This window comes from Rutilus rutilus, assembly GCF_951802725.1.
Source record: "Rutilus rutilus genome assembly, chromosome: 8".
Taxonomy (NCBI): domain Eukaryota; kingdom Metazoa; phylum Chordata; class Actinopteri; order Cypriniformes; family Leuciscidae; genus Rutilus; species Rutilus rutilus.
Window position 1 is genome coordinate 30,034,305 of NC_140222.1, and position 23,918 is coordinate 30,058,222.

A 23,918-nucleotide genomic window follows, 5' to 3' on the forward strand; every position below is an offset into this window, starting at 1 on the left:
ACAGGGTGATCTAACTGAAATAAAATAAGTTAAAGTACTAAAAATAAAATGAAAATAATTGAAGCTAAATAGAAATCTCAAAAAAAAAATATTCAAATTTTTTTTCAAAGATGAAAAATTATAAACAAACTGAAAAAATTAAATGGTCATTCAAAATAATAAATAAGATATTATATAATCAATGCTAAAATAACACTGATTAGTTAACTCAATTATTTTAATTAAATAAAAATAAATGAATTCATACATATTAATATCTGCTTGACTGCTTATATTTCAAACTTTTTCAGCCAAATAAAAACCATGTGGTGCAATCAGGTGTGGTCCAACTTTTTTTTTTTTTTTTTTACTTAATAGTTACACCACAAGAACTTTTAATGAAAAGAGTATAATTTTCAAAACCATATGAATCCATCATGAATACACAGAGCACACAACTTGACTTTTTTTTTTTTTTATGTAGATTTTCCTATTCTTTATTCTAGACACTCTTATACGTCATTGCCCCATAGATGATGCATACATTTCGTGTTGATTTGGTCAGCAGCGGATGGTCCGCAGAGGGGCAAGGCATTGCTTTCACTCCCCACATGGTCGCTTGACAAATGTTAGCATGAGCCTCTAAAGCGGCATGACAAGCGCATGCTGAGAGCAAAGTCGAGCTAATGTGTTCTGGCATGCGGCTCGCTAATCACACATTTACATATGCAATGACCTACATTTGCATGTCAGCTCGCGCACTGTCCGGCCTGATTAACGATGGGCACCTCCCAGCGCCTGGGAGGCCGGCATAGCGGCGGGAGGAGGCCAGAGGGTGGCGGCTTTTTTGGCAGCCGAAGGGACGCACTGCCAGCCAGGATTAGGCCTGACGCGGCCTGAGCTCCAGACACTTCATTAGAGGTAATCTGTTTAGCAGTGGGCAGTGTATGTAAACTTCACAGGCCATTTGCGGCACCTTTCTGCCCCCTGGCCTCGCCTTCAAAGGGCAGCAGGGGCGCCCTGACTGACAGCTTGTCTCATCCGTGGCTCTGCGCTGTCACACAATTTAGAGCACTGAGCTGACACGAGATGAACCGCAGCAGCCGAGGATCTCCACGACCGCCGGGGTCACTCGACAGCGGCGTGACGCAGTTTGTACAGATTGCAGCTTGCAGGAGGGGCGAGAGCTCAAAGGGCTTGTTGCCGCTCTGCAGGAAGTGGAGAAAACAAAAATAACACACGGAGGTGGGAGGAAAGGGGCCAAGGATGCCTTGAATTGGGATGCTGAACAACTTTTATGCAACGCTTTCCATTAGGATAGTCACATTAGATGGAAATGAAATGTCAGCGAAATTTTGCAGCAAAAAAAAAAGAAAAAAAAGGCCAGTCTATTGTCAATAGCGTAGCAATGTATAAAGCATAACTCACACTGAAGTCACTGTCAAACCAAACCGCTTTTTCTCTCAGCACGGAAAATTCATGAGATCAACTTGAACATGAGTGAAATCTGCGAGGGGAACTTTTCCATCCTCACACAAAACTCCCAAAATCGCGCAGATTCCTATTGAAATGACTGGATTACGCTTACAACCTTTAGCTAAACAACAGTAAACAGTATCGCACCTTTCACTTCAAGGATGATGACTATACCGATAACAATAACTTTCAAGTTTTGACGAATCGTTCTAATTTTATGAGAATAGAATTATCTGACAAAAGAATTCGAATTTATGAGAATAGGGAAGATGAGGAAAGTCCTATAGTTGTGTATACCACAACTGTAACGATAACGGCACAGAGAAATGATAGCTGGTATGACTTTCAGAATGATTTTTTCCAGATGATAAAACAGTAGCACAGAATTCATCCAGCTTTAAAGAGCTCAAGCATTTAAAAACGACAAAACTATAGCACATTGATGATAAATATAATGTTATCGTGCATTGGTGTGGATACTAAAATAGTTATCATTCTTGGTGTGAATGGGCCTTTAGATCCGTCGTTTCGGTTAAATAAATAAAAAAGGTCAGAGGAGACGGAAGATGAAGCAAAGCATGCTGGGTAAATGACTCAAAGGGACAACACATCACAGGAGCAACAGCAAACGATGGAGGGTTGGCCACTGGTGACACGAATGTAAAAAGAGAAATGCAGACATGCAGCCGTATGACAGGGGATGCGAGATAGGAGGAGGAAGAGAATGACGGAGGACGGGGCGGCAGCAGCGTGGAGACTAGGTGTGAGCTGACAGCACAACACTGCCAGCGGCTGCCAAGGAAAGGACAACCGAAGCGCTGAAGAGGTGGTGGAGTAGCAGTGGTGGTGGTAGTGTTGGTTGGTGCTGGAGGGGGGGGGATCTTTGTGGTGGGGGGAACAAGGCAGGAGATCCTGTTCGCATCCTTTTCATCAACGTCTCTCTCCAGGCCCGGCCCATGCAATATTTATACCTCCTTCGCCCCGCTCCTCTTCAATCTGCTCCAGTATTTAAAGCCCTTGCTTTGCAAGGGGATTTTGCTTCGTCGAAAAATCCGCCGTGACGATTAAAATCGGATCTGAAGATCTCGCCCTCCCACTCGCTCTGAGAGCAAATGAGCCATCAAATATGCACGCCTTACCGACTCATCCGGCATCTCCTATGCATATCCATCAAACCTTGGGGACTTTAAGATATGATATCATATGCGTGATTGCATTCACAATTCAGCATTTTCTCTTGCTTTTTTCCAAGGAAATACGAGCTGAACTTGAATGCTTGCTGCGAGTCTTGTAAAAGTCATTCTCTTAAGCTGTCACGGTGTAATCCGTAGCCAGACTTACCTTGAGTGTTACCTTCAAATTAATGTCAAATGTCTCATATGTTTATTGATGACAGCGGGCCTTAAGTTTTCACCCTCAGCTGCACTCGACAATATTTTGTAAAATAAGACCAATCATTATGACCGGCCAAGGAAGTTTGAGCGATATTGGATTTTGTGCAATAACTAAGGTTAAAAAAAGCATATTGGATTTTGTGCAATAACTAAGCAAAAAAAAAAAGCCAAATTCCAATTTATCGGCCAATGTGTTTTTAAATATGTTTGAGAGAGTATAGGAGCCTAGAATGTATGAAATCCCAGAAGCAGCTTGCAACCAAAAATCCCCAAAATAACCAAGAAATTGTTTTTATAAACTGATTTAATACATTTCGAACTTTTGTAGTTGTCTGGGCTGAACCATCCCAAAACATTTATTTACACACATTCAGCATTTATTTTAAAACCTTCTGGATTCAGCTTTTCCCTTACCTTACCTATTGGTGTCCATAAAATTCAATATATGTCGACTGGTAGACTTCTAATTCAAATATAAATCAAAGTATACAAGATATAATGTTAGTTTGAATGCAACATTCATGGTAAGTCTAGCAATTGATTATTCAATGAAAGGTTAAAAAGAAGAATGTCTTAATTTTTTAATGAAGAGGGACTTTAAACAATTACACGCTTGGAAAAACTCCGAATTTTTGAAATTCTCTCCAGATAAGGGACACCCAAAATACATTTTGTCAATCATCTACAACTTACTACAGTATAAACAAGAATGAGCAGTAACTTACCAACAGTAATATTTCAATACTGTTTTGTTTTCCTTTAATAACATCCGATATTAATAATTACACAATACTAAAAATATTAGTCCATAAACAATAATGATGTAAGAATTCACAAGATGAAGATGTTTTAACATTGACCAAATTACCAAAAACAGAATGTCTGTGACAAGGCACATTTCACTTTTAAAACTAATCTAATCTAAATCTTCTAAATATCCATTTAGTGAGGATAAAAAAAGTTTAATGACTGATTTACACGCACAAGAAAGATACTGCCCATGTAAAAATGAATAAATAAATGAGGAGTGATATCTGATGTTCAGAAAGCTTGTATTGGCAGTCATTAATAAGCGAAGAAACATTACGACAACAATAATGGTGTCAGATGATTGGAGGAAATTAGTTTGGGCGTGTGAAAAGGAAGTACGACAAAAGAGAGATTAAGAGAGAGAACGTTGAAAAGAGAGACCAAAAGACTGCTAAAAGCAGCAGATTTCCAACACCTCTGTCTCTGGCACTGAAAACACATGATGGCTCCTGTGTGCAGGAAACATTGCTTGCGCAGAGAGCAGAATCTCATTATCACCTCTCACCCGGCACAGCAGAGAGACAGCCGGAGCAGACCGCCGCCTGTCTCTCTGCGGGTGGATTGACAGACACGGGGAGATTTGAAGGGGGCAGATGTGGATGTGGAAGAGGGCGACAGGCTCGTGCTACATGCTGCTAAGCAAGCAGGTGTTGAGTCAGGATGGTAGACGCCAAAAAAAAAAAAAAACTCAAGTGTCTTTGTAGAACTGCTATATAATGAGATTACAAAAGAAAGTTTGGCTAGACTGTATGTGTGTTTGTGTTTATGTGTGAGAGAACACAAACCTGTGGCTGAAAAACTGGCACCGGCGGCTGCTGGCCTTGTGATTGGGCGTCCATCGTGACAGCAGCAGTCCCTTACACCCCTGTGAAAGAAACAAACAAACAAAATAAGATGCATCAACCATTCCCGGCACGGCTACAGGAACAAACCCTCCCTCCGTGTAATAATCTCCAGTGAAGGTGGACGTGTGAATCTGGTAATAGAATTAGGGTCAGGAGAATCGCTCCTGACAATCACGAGCTTCCGCGGGAACGGCTGGCCTGCGTCACCTCGCACGAGGAACCCGATCCGACGAGAACACAACACCCATTGTGTTAATGAGACCTGTCAAAGAGCCACGCTACTGGAGACCCTTCAAACCAAATTGCAAATATCAATTGTTAAATCAAATGCTAAAACTTAAAGCCCATTCGTCGAGTGCCAGAGGAAATTATTGCAACAAAAAAAAAAAGATGCAAAGATATTCTTTGAATGGGTGTAACCAAATACAGTGGTCACAATACTAGACCCACGATTACAGTTTAAAACGAGAATATGTACTAGGTACAGGACCAGGTCCACTTCTGAAACTCAATATTATTATCATCTGTTACATGATCTATAAATCCTTTAATTAGTATACCGATAAATAATAATGTGACTTATTCTGTATTCTTCTGAAATCATCATTTCCAGTAGATTAAGTGGAGCTTGGTGTTTTTGCACAGGGAACACACAAATGATCAAATAACCACATTAAAACAGATCTAAATTATTAATCACAGACTAAATGTTGTAATTATTAGAAATTTAAACTAAATTATCCAATTAAGTCAACTTTCCTGAAACGCAAATAAAAGACGTAATATATACGTTTGCCATTGGATTCCATCGTTGGGCCATTTTTTTTATTGTTTTACATTACAAAACCAAAACATATTTGGTTTTAAATTCTTCTTTTTTACATTTTGTTTAGAGTTAAAACCCAAAGTCTTTATTTTGGTGTGAAAACTGAAGGTAGACCTTTAAATTCAGTGTGTAGGCTGGCAACAGTTTTAACCCTGCCCATTAAAATGTTTGAAATGTGAGCGTAAAAATGTAGTTAACCTTGTCAACTTATCTTTTTCAACTCACATTATAAGCAGACCACACCGTGACCCACACTTGATGCACATTCAGAGATGAATTGTTTAACCTTTATTATTGCCATTTACCGATAACTGTTTCCATGTAGTTAAAATCAGCCCGCTTTCTTGAAAACATGTTCCTGTTATCACTGTAAAGCTGCAACAATCTGTATTGTGTAAAGAGCTAGCCTATATAAATAAAGGTTGACTTAACTAAGTTAGCTAATTAACAGCAATTTGTTTTCAAATATTTTGGTGGTCTAAGTATTGAGCAAAATGTGTTACTTACATTTTTTAATAAACTCAATTTTAATTCAGAAACCGTGTGCATGTTTTTTGGAATCATTAAATAATATCTGTCATCCTGATCTCAAGATATCCGTTTTAGGACATTATTAAAAAAAAACATACAGGTTAACCACAAATGTCAACCCAAAGATTGCTTCATTATTTTTACACACAAAACCCAAACCTTCAATAACGACCTCCCATTAAGAACCTAATATCTGCTTGTTGAGTCTACAGCTCCTCGAAAGCCTTAACATTAATGTGGGCACAATAAAGCGTATGTGCAAGTAAGAAACAGTGAAGACGAGTTGTCTTCGCAGAGCCGACGATGAGAAGGAATAAATTAGGCCTGAGCTCTCGTCGGTGACAGAGAGCAAATACAAAAGATGGCTGCGTGCTTTTCTTTACATCAAGCCGGGAGATGGGCCTGTGCGTGCAGCAGCCATCAAAATTTTTAATGATTGCTCGGTTGTCACTTCACTGCGGCGTGCAGCTCGGGTGAGCTCGCCGTGTCCTCACTGTACTGAAGGAATATGAGCGAGGGGTTACACACAAAAAAAAAGAAACACTCCTTTCATAGAAAGGCCATTTACATGTCGCTCACCGCGGTGAACGTCCGTCTCCGCGCGTTGTCAGGGCTGAGTGGATCGAGGAGCTCGAGCCAATTAAAATACCTCATGCCGGTGAACGGAGAAATGGAGCTGAAGCTGTCACCATGGCAAAATAAAATCAGCCTGGTTTGTTGAAGGTTAATAACACTAATTAAGCACCAACCCCGCGTCTGAGATTTGAGTGGCAGTGCGAGCAGGACAGAGTTTGTTGCCACCGAAGATTTGTTTCTGTTAGCCATTTTTGCAGTTTAGCTAAATTTGTCTCCACATTAAGGATTGTAGAAACTGCTTGCGTGACGCATTTTCTCTGGGGAAGAAACTAGTCATTAAAGCCACACATTTAAACAGCCTCTCTACGAGTATGTAATTAGTATTGGAAGAGTACGTTTTTAAATTAATGAAACACACCCGAGCTCCCAAAAAAAAGGGTACTTATGTAACACACTCTGACTAAGTTCTTCCTTTACAAAACTTCAAAATGTGACTAAAGTGAATAATTCTGGGCACCAATTAGCAGTTTGAGACTGCAGTTCGAGTTATCTCCCTATTATGATTTTTTTTGTTTAACTACACTGAACAAAATAACAAACTGCACATTTTAGAGTTGCCTTTTATTGTGGGCAGCCTAAGGCACACCTGTGCTGCTGTGCAATAATCATGCTGTCTAATCAGCATCATGTTATGCCTCACCTGTGAGGTGGATGGATTATCTCGGCAAAGGAGAAGTGCTCACTAACACAGATTTAGACAGATTTGTGAACAATATTTGAGAGAAATAGGCCTTTTGTGTACATAGAAAATGATCTTAGATCTTTGAATTCAGCTCATGAAAAATGGGGGCAAAAACTAAAGTGTTGCGTTTATAAATTGTTCAGTGTATTTTACGCAATTCCATTGATCAGACTGACAAATCAAAATGCAATCACACAAGCACAGTTGAGTTTTAAAGTGAACATGAAATGCTGTTTGTAAATGTGACATTTCAGGGGAGGACATAAAGAAAATGATTGTATGATAAAATGAAAATAATAAGATTATAATGCTTTGACAACAAAATTATTTTAAAAGAAAGGACTTAATGTTTTAATTGTTGTATTGATATCACAAAAAGATGGATGGATGGATGGATGGATGGATGGATGGATGGATGGATGGATGGATGGATGGATGGATGGATGGATGGATGGATGGATGGATGGATGGATGGATGGATGGATGGATGGATGGATGGATGGATGGATGGATGGATGGATGGATGGATGGATGGATGGATGGATGGATGGATGGATGGATGGATGGATGGATGGATGGATGGATGGATGGATGGAGTTTCATGGCCGATAACCCCCTCTGCAGGTGACAGGTGTATATAATTTTGCCCCTTTGGTAAAGAGTCTGTCTGGCATTTGCCAGTGTCAGCATGGGATGGGTTGCTCTCATTGTTGGTTAGCTCTACTTCAGTTTCAAGCAGTACAGATCGAGGCTGGCAGCAAAGCTTCTCTGATTGACCTATTCCGTGTCAAAATGACTTAAGGGCATCAGCGGTTTCCATCCGCAGCCCTTTGCTAACACCCTCATTAACAGAATCAATTAAAAATGCCACATGATATCAGCACAAAAGCACCCAAACAAGAATGATTGCAGGAGTCGCATGTTCTGGAGATGACTGTATACACACGCACGCAACACATTTCGACAACACCCAACTGTCTAGAGAAACATTCATCTGCGCTTTTTCCACTGGCTATTTACGGTGTCCACGTGGTTTACACAGCTGCATTGCTTGTAAAATTAACATACTGAAAAGAGGCCAACAACTAAGAAGCTATACATAGCTTAGCATGACAAAAAGGGCCATTACACGCTATGATGACAGTAGGCAACCTACTTGAAAAAGAGGCCTGGGAGCTGACTAACAACGTAAGCGGCAGTTTTGCTGCATAGTTGCATGGAAAGACTTCACACTTTGATCTGTTTCTTCTCTCACTCCGTTAAACTTATTGAATGCAAAAATGTTCTTATAACTAACATAAAGATAGTTAGAGCTGTGGCTTGGGGGTTAGAGGTTCTACACATGGAGACATGGTGCCAGAAATGTACATTTGAATCCAACATTGACTACGTTTACATGTGCACCGATAATGACTTAAATCTCAGTAAGAGATTCACTCCAGTTTAAATGCAATTTTCATTATTCTGATTATTCGCTAAGAAGAGAGGTTACTTTTACCACCATTATACAAATGAACAAGTCAGATACTAATCTGTTTAATCTACTTACATCAAATGCAAAACACACTTCTATGGTCGTATTGGAAGGTTATCCGGCGCTGTGATGAACATCGCAATGCTGCTGTAACTGGGTTAGCCAACGCTGCATCTCTTTCTTTGCGTCTCTGGGTGAAGACATGGACTGCGCAGCGAGTTGTGTTGACAGAGTTTAGCGATTCGGAGTAGAGGGAAAACTCCAGAATAATGTCACAGAGTTCATTCATGAAGTTGTGTGAACAACACACAGCATACTTTCGTCTACTGCACATACTCAGGCACAGGAGAAAGTTTAGTTGAACTTGAAGTTGTGACAGAAATGTATTACAATTTTACATAATGCAGAACAAATTTTGAAAAAATAGAAATAGGAAAAAAATGGGCCATAAAAATCCAATCCCTTTGATAATTTTCCATATTGTTCAATGAAAATAATTCAACAAAAAGGTCAAAAATTAAATTAGAGTTATCTTTGGCATTGCAAGTCTAGAAATTATTATAGATTTAATCTAGGCTATACATTTTGCACATTAACATTATTCATTCTTACATTTATGAGCAAGCAACATTAAAATATGTTGCTTTATATCAGTTAACTTTTTTAACACCCCTAACCCTGTCCTTAAATGCTAAAAGAGAACAAGTTAGAAGTCTTTATTGTGCGTGGGTGTCCATCATGAATCAATGCAGCCTTCAGTTATGTGGAAATTATGAGTAATTGGCAATTTTACAAGGCATCAACTCCTGGAGGCTGAAGTGATTTTATATCACATTTCCAATAAGTGTGCATGGACTGCATACTTCTTTCTTTGAAGCAGGAAAAGTTAATCAAAGAATAGATTCACCCAGTGTTCCCATGTCCAGAATAATAAAAGTGGACATAACTGAACCCATCGGTAGCCTAGCAAGCACAACAGGGCAACTTAAGTGATCATGTGATGGCAGGCTGCCCTGTATGTCCTTTATTCCCTGTTTCTTGGCTACTTTTTCATGCATGAAAAAGAAAGAAGAAGAAAGGGTGGAGGGTTGGATCAAGGAGTCTGGATGTTAACTGGTTCTGGACCTAAATTAGCCTTTCCTCACAGGTGTTCATGCAGACCAGATCATACGCAGATGAATTCAAAAGTGCATGAAGGAAAGGAAAGCCAACAGTAGAAGAGCATGGTATGAAGAGCACATGAAAGGCCGCTTTGAGCCTGTGAATATAGTAAAAGCAGTGGCCATGATTATAAGAATCCTTTTTATGACAGTGAGGCTGATCATTAATGATGGAATAGTTGGAAATTAAAAAGGACAGACATTTGCACATTTATTTTAATCAGTGCCGAAAAGAAACATGAGCATAGAAGTACAAGTCGCCATGGAGAAGCTCAAGACATGTTTGAAGTTTCAGGCTACGGCCCTGTTGATTTTGCAGCTATTTAATGATGCCATTTATGAATTTTTACTTGTCAAAGAGCACTTTTGATCTACTATCTGACTAACTGGACAATTAAGATATTTAACACTGTTCAATTAAAGAATAATGTATATATGTATATATATATATATATATATATATATATATATATTTATATATATATATATATATATACATACACATATTATGCAGGATTTAATCAGTGTCGGTGTTAATTGACCCTTAAACAAATGCATATGTTGCACCATATGCTCAACACACTGCTGTATTAATGTTCAAATATTACAAAGAATTTCATTAATCTCAATAAACCTTCAAGAAGCTTTATGTAAAGCAACAAATGCAGCCTAACTGTATAATATCCTGCAAATCTACAAATGCCGCACCCCACTAGTTCATCTAATGGGCTGTTTTCTTGTACCCTACAACGATTGCATTTCCATAAGGAACCAAGTCTTGTGGTCTTGAGGGAGTGTGGCCCGGCCATCCATATTCCTGCTCGCCGCCTATTTATAGGCCTCCTTTTACATTTTTCACTTTCACATTTTATAGGGTAATGATTATTTCTCAGCGGAAGTAAATAGCACAGCACAAATGGCCTCTGCATGTGAGGGCCGGCTTTGATTTATACCCACACACAAAGTAGTGCGCGGGCCTTTGCCTTTAACGCCCGACTCTATTTTACGGCAAGTCTCGGAGGAGCACGCTTTTGAGAGCACTACCACTCTGCTTTGGGGTCAGAAACCCGCTACAGTAACGGCGTGCGAGCGTTTGTATCTCTTCCAAGTCGGCCTCCTTCAATCATCGCGCACACAAACACTGGATGCGGCGTAGGAGGCTGGAGTGCGTGCAGGTGTAATGATCCACTTCACGTACGCTTGAGTCAAAAGGACGTGGCTCGGAGGAGCTGGCAGGGCAGGAATAGACACGGGCCACCTCGGCCTGCTGCCTTTTGTGTGCGTCTTCTCGAGGGCCAGTTTGATGAATCAGTTCTGGGCTTGGGCTTTTGTGAGTGTGCCGTCAAGCCTGCAGGTGTTTTATAGTGGAGGGTCTGAGAGGGAACAGTTAATTACCCTGCAGGGGCGCGCAGCTCCCCGAACGCTGTTTGATGTGCAGAGCTTGAGCGTGCTGAAGGGAGTCCTAAAGTGATGCAAATAATCCATTAGAGGTAACTTGACTAGCCTGTTGTCTGCGCAAAGATGACCGATTTGAATAACACAAGATGAGGAATAAACATTTTATCCAAAAACATTCAGACCTCTTATAGTTAATGAGAGGATTTTAATGTTTATTGTAATGTTTTTTTTTTGTTGTCTACAATGATTTTAGGGCAACATTTTCATTTAGGCCTACATGTAAATTAAAAACAGTAATATATTCAGTAGGGCTGGGGGAGAAAAATTGATTCACCTCATTTTTTTTTTACAATTCTAAAATCGTTTATTTATTTATTCCAGAATCGAAATTCAATTGCTTTATTTTTGTCCTTGCTTGTAGATGAGGTTGACAGAAGTTAGCCACTTTCGTTCTAACAGAGGATGAAATGTGTGAGTGTTGAGCGACGTAATATCCCAAGTGGACCGCGTGGAAGAGACGTGAGACTGAACGCACTGAAAAGCCCTCGCGCTACTCATATGCTGAGAGAGAGATAAGACAATAAAGCTGCACGATTCATCTTTAAAAGACTGTGATCCCGATTCAAACACCCACGCGAACTTTCAATTCATCTGTCTATTAGGCTAAACCTTTGACAAAATCATATCGCAACATTCAAAGCTGTGTTGGTGCTGCCGCTGACCCGCAGAGAGTTTTCATTACACAGCTTCACAAACAGTCTTTTCAAACTCATAGTATCATTATTTCTGTGATGCAATAGTTAAAATTATCATAGAAGTACTTGGATAAAAGTTTAAAGTTCAAATATGAACACTGATGTCTACGATAGCGATCAAAATCAGCTTTTGATAGAAACTTGGTGCTTAAAATAACACATTTATCAATTACATTGTTTCGCCACTAGGTGCAGACAAGTGACTTAAAAAATGTATTTGTTATTGAATCATTTATTCAAGAGAATGTATTATTGTATGATGCTTCTGAAATAAAAGTCAGAAAGATGTGATGATTTGTTTTTGTAAATATGACTCATCTTATACATCATGTACAGTCTGTATAAGCGTATGATTTTACTTCTCCCGATGGTCTAGTGTTACATTTTTTTGCAATATATTGCAGTATCGAATTGCAATACTTATAAAAATACCATCTCGGCACCCAAGTATCGTGATAGTATCGAATCGGGAGATAGGTGTATCGTCCCAGCCCTAATATTAGGGATGCACTGAAATGAAAAATTCTGGGTCGAAACCAAAAATTCTGGATGTACTTGGCCGAAAACGATAATTACTAATTTTCTATTTTTTGTATAGCCTAATTGTATTAATAATAGACTTTTTAATTAAATTCAATGATTTTATTGAATCAGAATTAAAAAAAAAAAAAGAGCAAAAAAAAAAAAATTTAACCACACTTGTCCAAAATTGGACAAAATATATTAAAATAATATTAAATATCATTCCTCCTTGCACTTATGAAATGTATCTATCTATCTATAAATACTGCTTATATAAATAAAATATAATTTCATATGTAATATTTCTTGTGTATAACCAACAAACAGCCTGAAATGAAGTGTTAAATTCTGAAGTGTTTCTGAAAAAGTCACTCAACAAAAGTCACTCAACATTAATAAACCATCTAAGAAGGAAAGAAAACAACTGGCACATTTGGAACCACAGAAAGTTTTTTTTTTTTTTTTTTTTTTTTTTAAATGCTGATACCAGTTGTCATATTAGCAATGTACAATGAGCTCTTAAAAACACTACCTTAAATAACCATTCAGTGACACAAACATTAATAAAGTCACTCGACCAAGCACTTCTTAACTCCAAGACGTTTCACTCTACAATAAACAATGATTATGTCTTTTACATGACAACCTTATATCTGGTCAAACAGGTTGATTTGAATGTGCCAAAGTCAAGAACAGCCCATAGACAATCTCTTCAAACTCACATTACAAAAATTTTTATCTGATAGGTCTTTCTTTAAAGATTCAACGAGCTGTCAAGTAAATCAATGTTACTTCCTGATTGACTTCTAAAGAAAGCAGAGCATAAGAGACATTAATCTGATAGATCTCAGCAAGATCGCATGCACCTGCAGGCACTTGTTTTTTCTTTTCTTTCTTTTTTAAGTGTAGTGAAAAACAGAATTTGGAAGAAAAAAAAAAGCTATTTTCAAAGAAACACAAAAGCTCTGATCTAAAAGGTGATACCAAATGAGATACCTCATTTAGCCCCAGTTCTAAGGAAGCACTGCATGTACTCTTCCCAGAATACACTGCAATTCAGTGGAAATAAGTTCAGTGGAAAACAAATGCTGATGAGCATACTTATATTTCATTAAACCCCAAGTATCAATGAAAAATAAGTCAATAAGAAATGATTATTTCATGCAATATTTGCACGATATTTCATTAAGTGCTACAAAATAACAATTACAATTGATATTACCATTTCAAATGATCAGTTTCAATCTAACAAGAATTATTTTACACAAAATGTGTGCAAAACAAAATGTTCAATACATATTGTGTGCAATATTTTATACATGTGTCATATTTCATTTAATAAAAAGTTGATTTAAATTGAGTTAAGTCTAACCAAAATAACTATTTTAACTAAGACATGAAAAAGTATCAAATTAATCCAAATAATAATTTACTATTTTACCCAATAAACTGTGAAATACATGATTTCAATAAAAAAGAAAGTTCAATCTACATAAAAACTAACCATTTTCCCAATACATGCTATATTTTAATCATAAAAATGTGAATTAAAAAAGCTTAGTCTAAATAAAAGTGTGTTACAGTTATCAGCATTTGAGTTAGCGTGTGGCTATGTATTCAGAAGACATCAAGGCTAATGTTTCACAGCCAACAAATGTTTTCTTGCATGATACAACTGCTTGTTATTTGTGGCCTGAAGACCCCTGGCTGTACCCGTGACCCAACGTGCGGCGGATCCCATGTCACGTGGTCTAATGAGGACTAAGCCATGTCACTGACCACAAAAGTTCTCCAGCTAACCTCTGACCGCGACGGGATGTGACAACTTCCACTTCGGGCCTAAATTCCTTTTATTTGCCGCAGCCAGAGGTCAAGGCCACCAGCTGCAATCATGCTAACAGAAGCCTACAGTGAATATCCCTCCATCTCTCGCTCCTGGGCCCTTTCTTCTCAGCTAAAAGTTTGACAACGATTTCAGTGGCGTCCCAGCAATCACTGAACGCACGATACATTATTACCGTTATGCTCTGTATCACGCAGAACCAAAACAACAGATGTTGATCATGCTTCATTTCTCTGGAATATTCATGATGCAATAATCGGACGCATATCATAACACGTTTTCTTCTGCGGCCTTTGACAGTTCGTCAACATCACAATTCAGTCGAGGAAAGAAACATTTTGTGTTTTTCTGCAAGGCGTAATGATACATGCCAATTAACTATTTCAACACCATGGTCATGCAAAGAGATGTGACATCTAAAATGTTTTATAAAACCTTGTCAAAAGGGATGTGCAAAATAAACATTTAACAATATTTTTGTGTGATAGGGCCTACTTCATTCTATATATATATATATATATATATATATATATATATATATATATATATTTTTTTTTTTTTTTTTTTTTTTTATCAATCTACATAAAAAGTTTACTACTTTAATAAATATTTGGGCAACATTTCATTCAATACTACAAAGTATTAATTAAAAAGTTCAGTCCACATAAAAATGTACTGTTCAACACAAGGAATAGCATACCGCACGATATAAGTCACCTTTTCTCATTAATATTCATTAAGCTAGCGACGGTTGCTAGGGGGGTCAAACTCGCGCGTGTCACTCATGCTAGACGCATGTAAACAGTTTACGGACGAGATGTCTACTGAGCTAAACCTGCTAACTCTGTCCGAGAATGATGTCCCCGGTGCCAAATTCACTGGTATAGAAGTAGAAGAACATACAAATATTCAATTGAAGAGATGGCTTGAGTGTAGAGGGCTGAAAAAGACAGGAAAAAGAGCCGACCTGATCCAGAGGTAGATTGTTAGTTCCATAGCAGCAGTGTTTACTCGGCATGTTCTTATTTGAGGGATAACCGGCAGAAAACAAGCAGTACTAGCATGAATCATAAGCGAGCGCGCTTCTATGTTGACCCCCTTCCGGTTTACGTTGCTGACGTCACGCGGCCTTGCGGTCTAAAAATAGCACTCGTGCGGCACGCTATTAAAATTAGGCTACATGTTTTCAAAATCAACTGCTTGGTAGGTCGATTGAACAACTAGTCTACTTATTTGTTTTAAAGGTGCTCTAAGCGATGATGGATGACGTCCAAAGTATTGTCAAACAAAACGGAGGCTAGCTCGACCCTCCCTCCTCCTCATCCCGTCCCCTCCCTTCTGTGCTTCCTGAAACAGTCATGAACCATTTAGAAAAGCTAAACTGGATTTACCCACCTGTCCAGCAAAAACAGAGCCATCTGAATGTCGGATAGGAAGCCCTTCTGCCAACGGAGTTCTCGCCACCTTTTGAACGCTTTTCCGATGTAAATTCGGGACTTCGCGCGTTCCTTTTCCCTATTCTTTGTTATTTGGTTATAGGAACGCCGTCTCTTTGGTCGTTCATGCTTCTCTCTCCTCCACTCCATTAAATCTGAGAGCTGGATCAGTCCTCCATAGGCTTCTAAGACATTATAACTTGCCGGCCCAGAAAATGCATTAAAGGGATAGTTCGCCCAAAAATGATATTTAAGCCATGATTTACTCACCCTCAAGCCGTTCGAGATGCATATGTCAATCTTTTTTCAGACGAACACATTTTCAGTTATTTTAGAAAATGTCTTAGATCTTTCAGTGGTTATAATGTGAAGCAATGGGGTCCAGCTCGTTGAAGTCCGCAAATGAGCATGCATCCTTCACAAAAGTAATCCGTCCGGCTCCAGGGGGATAAACGAAGGCCTTCCGAGGGTAATCCGTGCGGTTTTGTCGTAAAAATATACATATTTAAAACTTTATAAAGGAAAATAACTGGCTTCCGGTGGCGCTCGGCGCGCGTTCATGGAGATGGAAGCGTCGTGACGTAGAACGAACGTGACAGCGCAGCCAGAGAGCAGAGCAAAACAAAACTCTACGTTCGTTCTACGTCACGATGCTTCTATCTCCATGAACGCGCGCCGACCGCCACCGGAAGCCAGTTATTTTCCTTTATAAAGTTTTAAATATGTATATTTTTACGATAAAACCGCACGGATTACCCTCGGAAGGCCTTCGTTTATCCCCCTGGAGCCGGACGGATTACTTTTGTGAAGGATGCATGCTCATTTGCGGACTTCAACGAGCTGGACCCCATTGCTTCACATTATAACCACTGAAAGATCTAAGACATTTTCTAAAATAACTGAAAATGTGTTCGTCTGAAAAAAGATTGACATATGCATCTCGAACGGCTTGAGGGTGAGTAAATCATGGCTTAAATATCATTTTTGGGCGAACTATCCCTTTAAAGACATCGTTAATATAGTCCAAGTGACTCCAGTGGCTCAATCCTAAGTTTATAAAGCGACGAGAATACGTCGACGAGAAGACGAAGGTCTTACGGGGTTGGAACAACATGAGGGTGAGTAATTACTGACAGAATTTTCATTTTTGGGTGAACTAACCCTTTAAAAGCGCAAACGGAGAAAAAACAAAACAAGGTTCAGACATAGTGCCGGAAGGTTGAACGGAAGTTACCAAGGGGCGCTCAGTGGGGCCGTTTATTGATGCTGTCCGTTCATGCAGTGAGGAGCTCACAGAAACCCTGAGAGGTCTCTTCTCCACCCCATCTACCATTAGGGACTTCCCTTTCTATGAATCCCTTCAATGCTTATTCATCAATTGCCCTTCACCCCTTTCATGAAAATACATCTGTAAAACTCAAACCATCTCATACCACTATCTACTAGCAGTGCTTCTTTCTCAGAACACAGAGCAGAACTTAAAGAGAATGTCTTTGGTGAATCTTTAATGGGGCGCAAAGGATCTGCCCTTTTCATGAGAGATAAGGGTGCCGGGGAAAAACGCTGTAGTTGTACAAAGATTGTAGGACTTGCATTGCTCAGTACTGAAGTCTTATGCCCCTTTCTCAGTGATTTTACCAACCCTCTACGCACAGAATTGTAGTAAATTGGCTAGTAAATTTTTTTGTTTACTCACCAGACTGATATACTGTATGTATGTATGTATGTATGTATATATATATATATATATATACGCACTAAGGATTGATGACCTGCTGGGTTCATGAATATTAATCATGTTATCAACGTTCGCTCCAACTGATTTACTGAAATCAAAACAGGGAAGGTAAAAGATGAGCGATGAGCCAGCCAATGAGATTGATGTTTGCGCATTAGTTCCGCCCACTACTGGAGAAACCGGCATGTCTTCTGCTTGTTCTTAAAAGCTGAATAATTCCAAATGAACTTTATTTTGACAGGAAAATAAAACAAAGAATGTTGTTTATGCTCTCTCTCTTTGCATGTGTGAGAAACAGCGCCCTCAGCGAAGCGAAGGCTCACACTGGTTCCCTCGACAAAAACCCAATAGGCTTTTCCCATTGGCGTTTGGATTATCGCAAAAAAAACAAGCTCTGTGATCAACAAAAGTTTATGGTACTTGCACGTTTTGTCCAAGATGATTTTCACAGATGACTACAATTTTGAAGCCTAAATGCAGTCACAAGTAGAAAGCTAAAGGTAGGCTATAAAGTTTAAAGTTGCCTTTTTCAAGACACATAACAGCTTTAAAAAAACAAAAAAAAACACAAGCGGGGTAATACTGATGTGTTTTATGTCGTAGAATAAAACGTGAAAGTGTCTTGAGCTTGTGTTCACCACAGACCTTATTTCAGCCATTTAATCAAAAACCCATTGACTTTGGGACGATGGAACCGGAAGCGCTAAAATGCTAATTTGCTTCCGCGTTTTGGCCAACAAAGGGATGTCATACCTGTCCTGCACCACTCTATACTCCAAAACTGAACCTGAATCAAACCAAAAACAAACAGGAGCTTGAGAATCGGAATCAAATTGGAAAAATCTGTTTTCACATACACAGCCCTACTGACTACAAATAAATCATATAAATATATGGAGGATTATTAGCTAATAACTGCATTTTAAAAAGCACAAGACAGCACAGCAAATCCGTTGACTTTACTGATCAAGTTGGAAATGATTGCTGAATAAATGCTAACTTTTCTTCATAAATCACAATCCAAATTGGTTGCTTAAAAGGAGCCACAGTTCTGCCAAAATGCCAGTCCTTAAAGCTGATCTTGGATCAATAATGTTCATGTTTTAGAAAATAAAAGAATTACTTCACATCATTAAGGTCTACCCAAATCCACCAGTAATAGTCTTGTGTTCCTAATGCTGTTGTACTTTTAATGGTCGACGAATGCTCATGACAAATGACAGTTAACACTTTGAATATCATAAGCGTGCATTTAAAACCGCGCTTGGCCTGTTAACAACCAGAGAAAATGCTTGCAACATCAAAACATCAATATCAATGAGATTCCCTGGGATATTTTTGGCCGAAGCCAGAGTGAAAAAAGCATGGCTCAGCGCACGGTTTGACCCAGAGACCTGGAGATAGTAACGTGACAGACTCCTTGTTCAAAGAAACTGGCCTGCTTTCATCTCCGGCTTTTTCCCGAGCCGCACTGGCCCAAGCCATCTGCTTTATTCTAATACGGGGCTTAAAGATGCTGTTTTTTTCAAGGCTTCCCAAGTACGATAAACAGCCTTTATGTAGCTCACCCCTGTTTACAGCATGCAGTATGCTGTGCTGTAAAATATTCACTGTTAAACTGTCAACGAAGCTGGCCACTCGCCCGGACTTCGCAGTATGGTGGCACTTGCCCCCAGTTTACACCCCCTCGGCCCCCCACCAATGCCTGCTCGCGTAGAGGCCCGGGAACCGGCCCACTTCTCAAGACCTTCCAGAGCAGTTCAAACGCCCCACTAGCTTCCAGGCTTGGCTTCAGGCACGTGTAAAGTTTTTTTGTCATTCAACGCCCTGCAAAGGCACCGCCAAAAGTTTCCGAGTTCCAACTTGGCATGACTTCTGAAAAACAAAAAAGCGACCACAGCTTCCTCCTGCAGCCCTCGAGCCGGCTGTTTGTTTCCCTGACTGATTGAATGCAGAGAGCAGGGTCCTGTCGCGGAAGATCCCAGAACGAGGGGGTGTTACGTCTCACTCCAGCCACAGACCTCGACAGCCCTTGGGCCGAACAAACTCAGCGGAAAGCTGATGAGTGTTAGTATGCCAGGCTGGCGAGCCCGGCTATTTGCAACACTCGGGTATTGCGTATTAAGAGAGACAGGCTTTCAAAACACACGGCCTCTTGCCTTCTCTCCATGTCATCCTGTGTGAAACATTAAGAGTCGTTTGCAGTGAGAAATGCCGATAGCGACCCGTACGAAAAGACCGAGGATGTTCTTTTGGATCACAGTGCATATTTATTACGGTTTTTCTCGTATTTTGTGACAAACGCATGCTGTCAGCGTCTCCATTACTGTGTTTACAGTGGCATATGCATCGTGTAATTATGCTATGAAAGAGCTCATTTCCTGAGGAAATCTAAAGCAACGAGAGAGGCGAAAAAGGATGACAAATTTCACAAACATTCCTGTCTTGCGAAAAGAACTCAAATTGTGCCAGATCAGCCTAAAATACAAGTCATGACTACATGCTGATAATGACAATAAAATAAAATAAAATGTACACAAGGGCAAATATGAGGGTCAACTAAATGATATACTCTAAAATATTGCCTAAAAATCAAATGGATATATTCAAATCTCCTCAACTTCAATGGTGATTAAAATACTTTTTTTTTTAAAGTCTGTAAACGTCCCATTAAGCATTTGACCCAAATGTGTTTTTCAGCAGCCAATACAATATCTAGAGTGTTGAGTGAATGATTTAATGATATATTTAAAATAATTTACTTAAAGAAGTCAAATGAGACAGGCATAAAATTGATTAGATTAAATTAAATGAATAAATATTTTACACAATTACACCAATTATTTTTAATACAGAAATTAAATTGAAGATATTTTAATACACATTTTTAAAAGAAGTTAAGACCAATTGGGTAACAATGCAAAACTGACACAAGAAATAGGTCACATTTCTGTAAATCGGCTCACTCTGAGGTTTGAGGTTGATGCCTGGCATATAATAATTCCCCTACTTATACCTATGCCCTAAAAGTACTCTTTTACTGAAGAAAAGTGTGTAGCAGAAGATTAGGCAAGTTTTGGGACATACTAAAATGTCATAACTGCGTCTTTAACAAACCCCATTGTTGGATAGCTCCTGTCACCATAAACTGGCCTGTCAATCATCTTGTCACTTGTCACAATGGCCTCTTTTACACACTCCACATTTCAGTTAATTAAATTTATACAACAATTCTATTCACCTTATTTTCCCATCATATTAGCCTCTCAAAATTTCACTTCTATCACAAAATAGAAATAGAAGTGTCACTTCTATCTATGCTAAATATGGAACTTTGAGTCTCAGACCGCTGCAACAATATAAATGTTGTCAATATTAGAAAAAGATGAGATTATAAAATAGTGTAGTAAATTTTGTACAAATTTGAAACATGACGCCGCCCACTTGGGGGAGGAACCCACTAAAAAGTTATTACCGGTAAGTACCATTTCTTTCTAAACGGTTTTCACATGATGACTTTTGAGTTTTTAAGCTTTCGACAGATCAGATACCTAAATATATGATGATGATTTATATATTAAATATTTGATAGGGGGGAAAACTAGAGGGACACTGACAGTTAACAGGTGAAAATTATTTAATGTTCACTTCATATTTGGCAAAACTGAAAATTGTCATTATTTACATTCATGTTGCTAGCTACATCCAGTATGAAATCCTTTCTTTTGTGAAACTCACTTTCATTGCATCATCTATCATACAATGCACGTTGAAAGGTGCCTCAATCTGTCATTCTAATATCAGATTTTGTTTTCCACAGAAACATAACATTGGTTTGGAAAGACATGAGGGTGAGTGAATGAACAATTCTGGGGTGAAATATTAGCTATAACAAGCACTATATTTCAAAATTTGCATAACCACTGTATTTAACATTTTGTGCTGATTCATTGTTCAGCGTCATTCTGACAAACCCTGACTCCACAGTAATTTCACTGGATTTATGAGGTAATACACTCCATGAACTTCTAATATCTTCTAACAAAGGCCTAGTAAAATATATGAGTGACCAAAAGACGTGATAATAAACGTATCCCCTGATTCACTCGTATCATTGTGGACATTATGGAGAAGGTTCATCATGAACACAAAACAAGTAACAACGCTTTGCTGTCAACAGCTGGAAAGTGTTGCCAAAGTAAGAAATCCCTCACACTCACATAACAAGCTTAGTTATGACTTCTCTAGAGGAACAGGGCATTAAATACCTTTGCTATTTGTTTTTAAGGTTATTTGGTCAATGTTAGAGAAATTAGGAGTGAATTTCTCTCAACATTTCTACTGCATGTGTCACGCTGACAGACGTTAGCTTAGCCACAGTGCTCTAACTAACCGTGCCATGTCACTGCTTGAAACGCAACCAACACTCTTAAAAACAGCTCCAAACTAACTTTCAAAACAGGGTGAGTGAATGTCTGAGTGGATAAAAAACGTTTTAGTGTTAAATCAAATCATCTGAAAGTTTGTCTCGGGTAAATTACTGCCACAGCAGCGTTAGCCTAGCGCGCTAACTCAAACTAGCCCAAAGTTCGGTCAACTTTTCCTCAGTCTTTTCTGTTATAACCTCGTATAACATTTAGCGCATACACACTGCCTCACCGACTCAAAATGTCATTGCTGAGTAAGAATAAACACGGAAAAGTGACTATCAGTTTTTGAAGTTGACAGGAGGGAATGATGTTTAACTCTTACCAGGAAGTGCCAGCTGAGTTTCACGCGCGCTGAACTGGAGCTCGCGCCGATTAGGAGGATGAGGATGAGGATGAGGATGGTGTCCCAGACTGTCAAGGTCGGGCTCCTGTTGAGTTTCTGCGCGACACCGCAACACCAACGCGAGCTGTTCGCGCGCGACTATAGAGAGTGATGTGTGTTGTGTTCGCGTCAGTGTGTGCGTGTGCGCGCTCCTTAACACGCCATTCCAGACCTGTGAAAGTTACACACACATCCCAGCATGATCGAACGAGAGGGCGGGGAACTTCACACAGGCCAATAACTTTAACATTCACAGAGACCAGAGTAAAGTAAGGCTATGCAGAAAGATGCGTTTCTAAGTCTATTCTGCTCTATTCTTCACTGAAGGTTCACATCACTTCTATATTGTGATACTGTTGTACTTCACAATTGTTCTATCTATTAAGTATTCTGTTTCACGTCACCTCATCTATTCTCTACAATGTAAATTTCACTACACTCCTCTACGCTTAATCTGATTTGTTTCAGTTCACTAATATTCTGTCCTGTTTCACTTAAGTTCTATTCTGTAGCCTATGTTCCACTTCAATTGTATTCTATATTGCAGTTTTCACCTCACTTCTATTGCAATGTATTCTCTTGTATTTCACCACACTTTGTTTGTTCAGTTCACTAATAATCAATTGTTTCACTTTAGTTCTATTCTGTAAGTTTCACTTCAATTTGATTCTATAGTGCAAGTTTCACCTCACTTCTATTATAGGCTAATGTATTCTCTTATATGTACATTTCACCAAACTTCTATTTTTTTTTTCCAGTTCACTAATATTCTATTCTGTTTCTCTGCATTTCACCACACTTCTATTTTCAGTGTTATTCAATGTTATAAGTTTTACCTCACTTCTATGCTATTGTGCTCCATTCTCATAGAAAGGTTAACGCCACTTCTATTTTATTGTTGCACTTTACCACTGATCTATTATATATTTTTAAGTTTTACTATTCAGTTTTACATTACCTAACTTCTATTCTAATCTTTTCCATTCTATGTTATTCTGTTCTGCTTCAGTTCAAAACCTTATTTTCTGTTTCACATCAGTTCTATTCTGTAAGTTGCACTTCAGTGTTATTCCATTTTGCAAGTTTCACTTCAATGTTCTGTATCATGACACTTTCATGTCACCACAATTCTCTTCTAATTGACTTTGGTGTATTCTGTAAATGATCCTTCACTGCTCTTTATTCTGTTCTGTTTCAATTTACTAATATTATATTCTTATTTCATTTTTGTAAGTTTCATTTGATGCCTATCCTGTCCTGTTCTATTCTGTTTCACTTCACTCTGTTTGAATTTTTTGCTGTTTCACCTCACTTCTATTCAAGTTTCACTTCACCACTATTTTATGTTGTTTCAGTTGACCTACATCCATTTTAATCTCCAAACTTCATTTAATTTAATTTTATTCTATTCAATTTAGATATGTTCTATTGTTACAATCTAAGTTGTGTGTTGGAATATAGGTAAGGTTAAATACAAACAGAAACATTTATTATAATTCAGATCTTAATGGGGTGGTATAATGCCCCTTACACAGGATGTAAAGTAAGTCTTTGATGTCCCCAGAGTGTGTATGCGAAGTTTCAGCTCAAAATATCCCACA

General features: G+C 38.7%; 1 protein-coding gene across 2 annotated transcripts in view; it reads right to left on the bottom strand.

The window, feature by feature from the left end:
- The window catches only part of nek7 (NIMA-related kinase 7), a 63,848-nt gene extending 41,330 nt beyond the window's left edge, over positions 1 to 22,518 (bottom strand). Inside the window, exons 1-2 of one of the 2 annotated variants that reach the window (XR_014628119.1) lie at positions 22,258 to 22,512; positions 4,445 to 4,524 (exon numbers count right to left, since the gene is read on the bottom strand). Coding sequence is in view for 1 of the 2 variants with exons in the window: in XM_084415922.1 (XP_084272048.1) it covers positions 4,445 to 4,498 (54 nt within the window). In the remaining variant the exon portion in view is untranslated. Of the gene's footprint in view, positions 1 to 4,444; positions 4,525 to 22,257 lie in introns of both variants that reach the window. The other variant, XM_084415922.1, reaches the window with a different exon arrangement.
- Between the last annotated feature and the right edge of the window lie 1,400 nt (positions 22,519 to 23,918).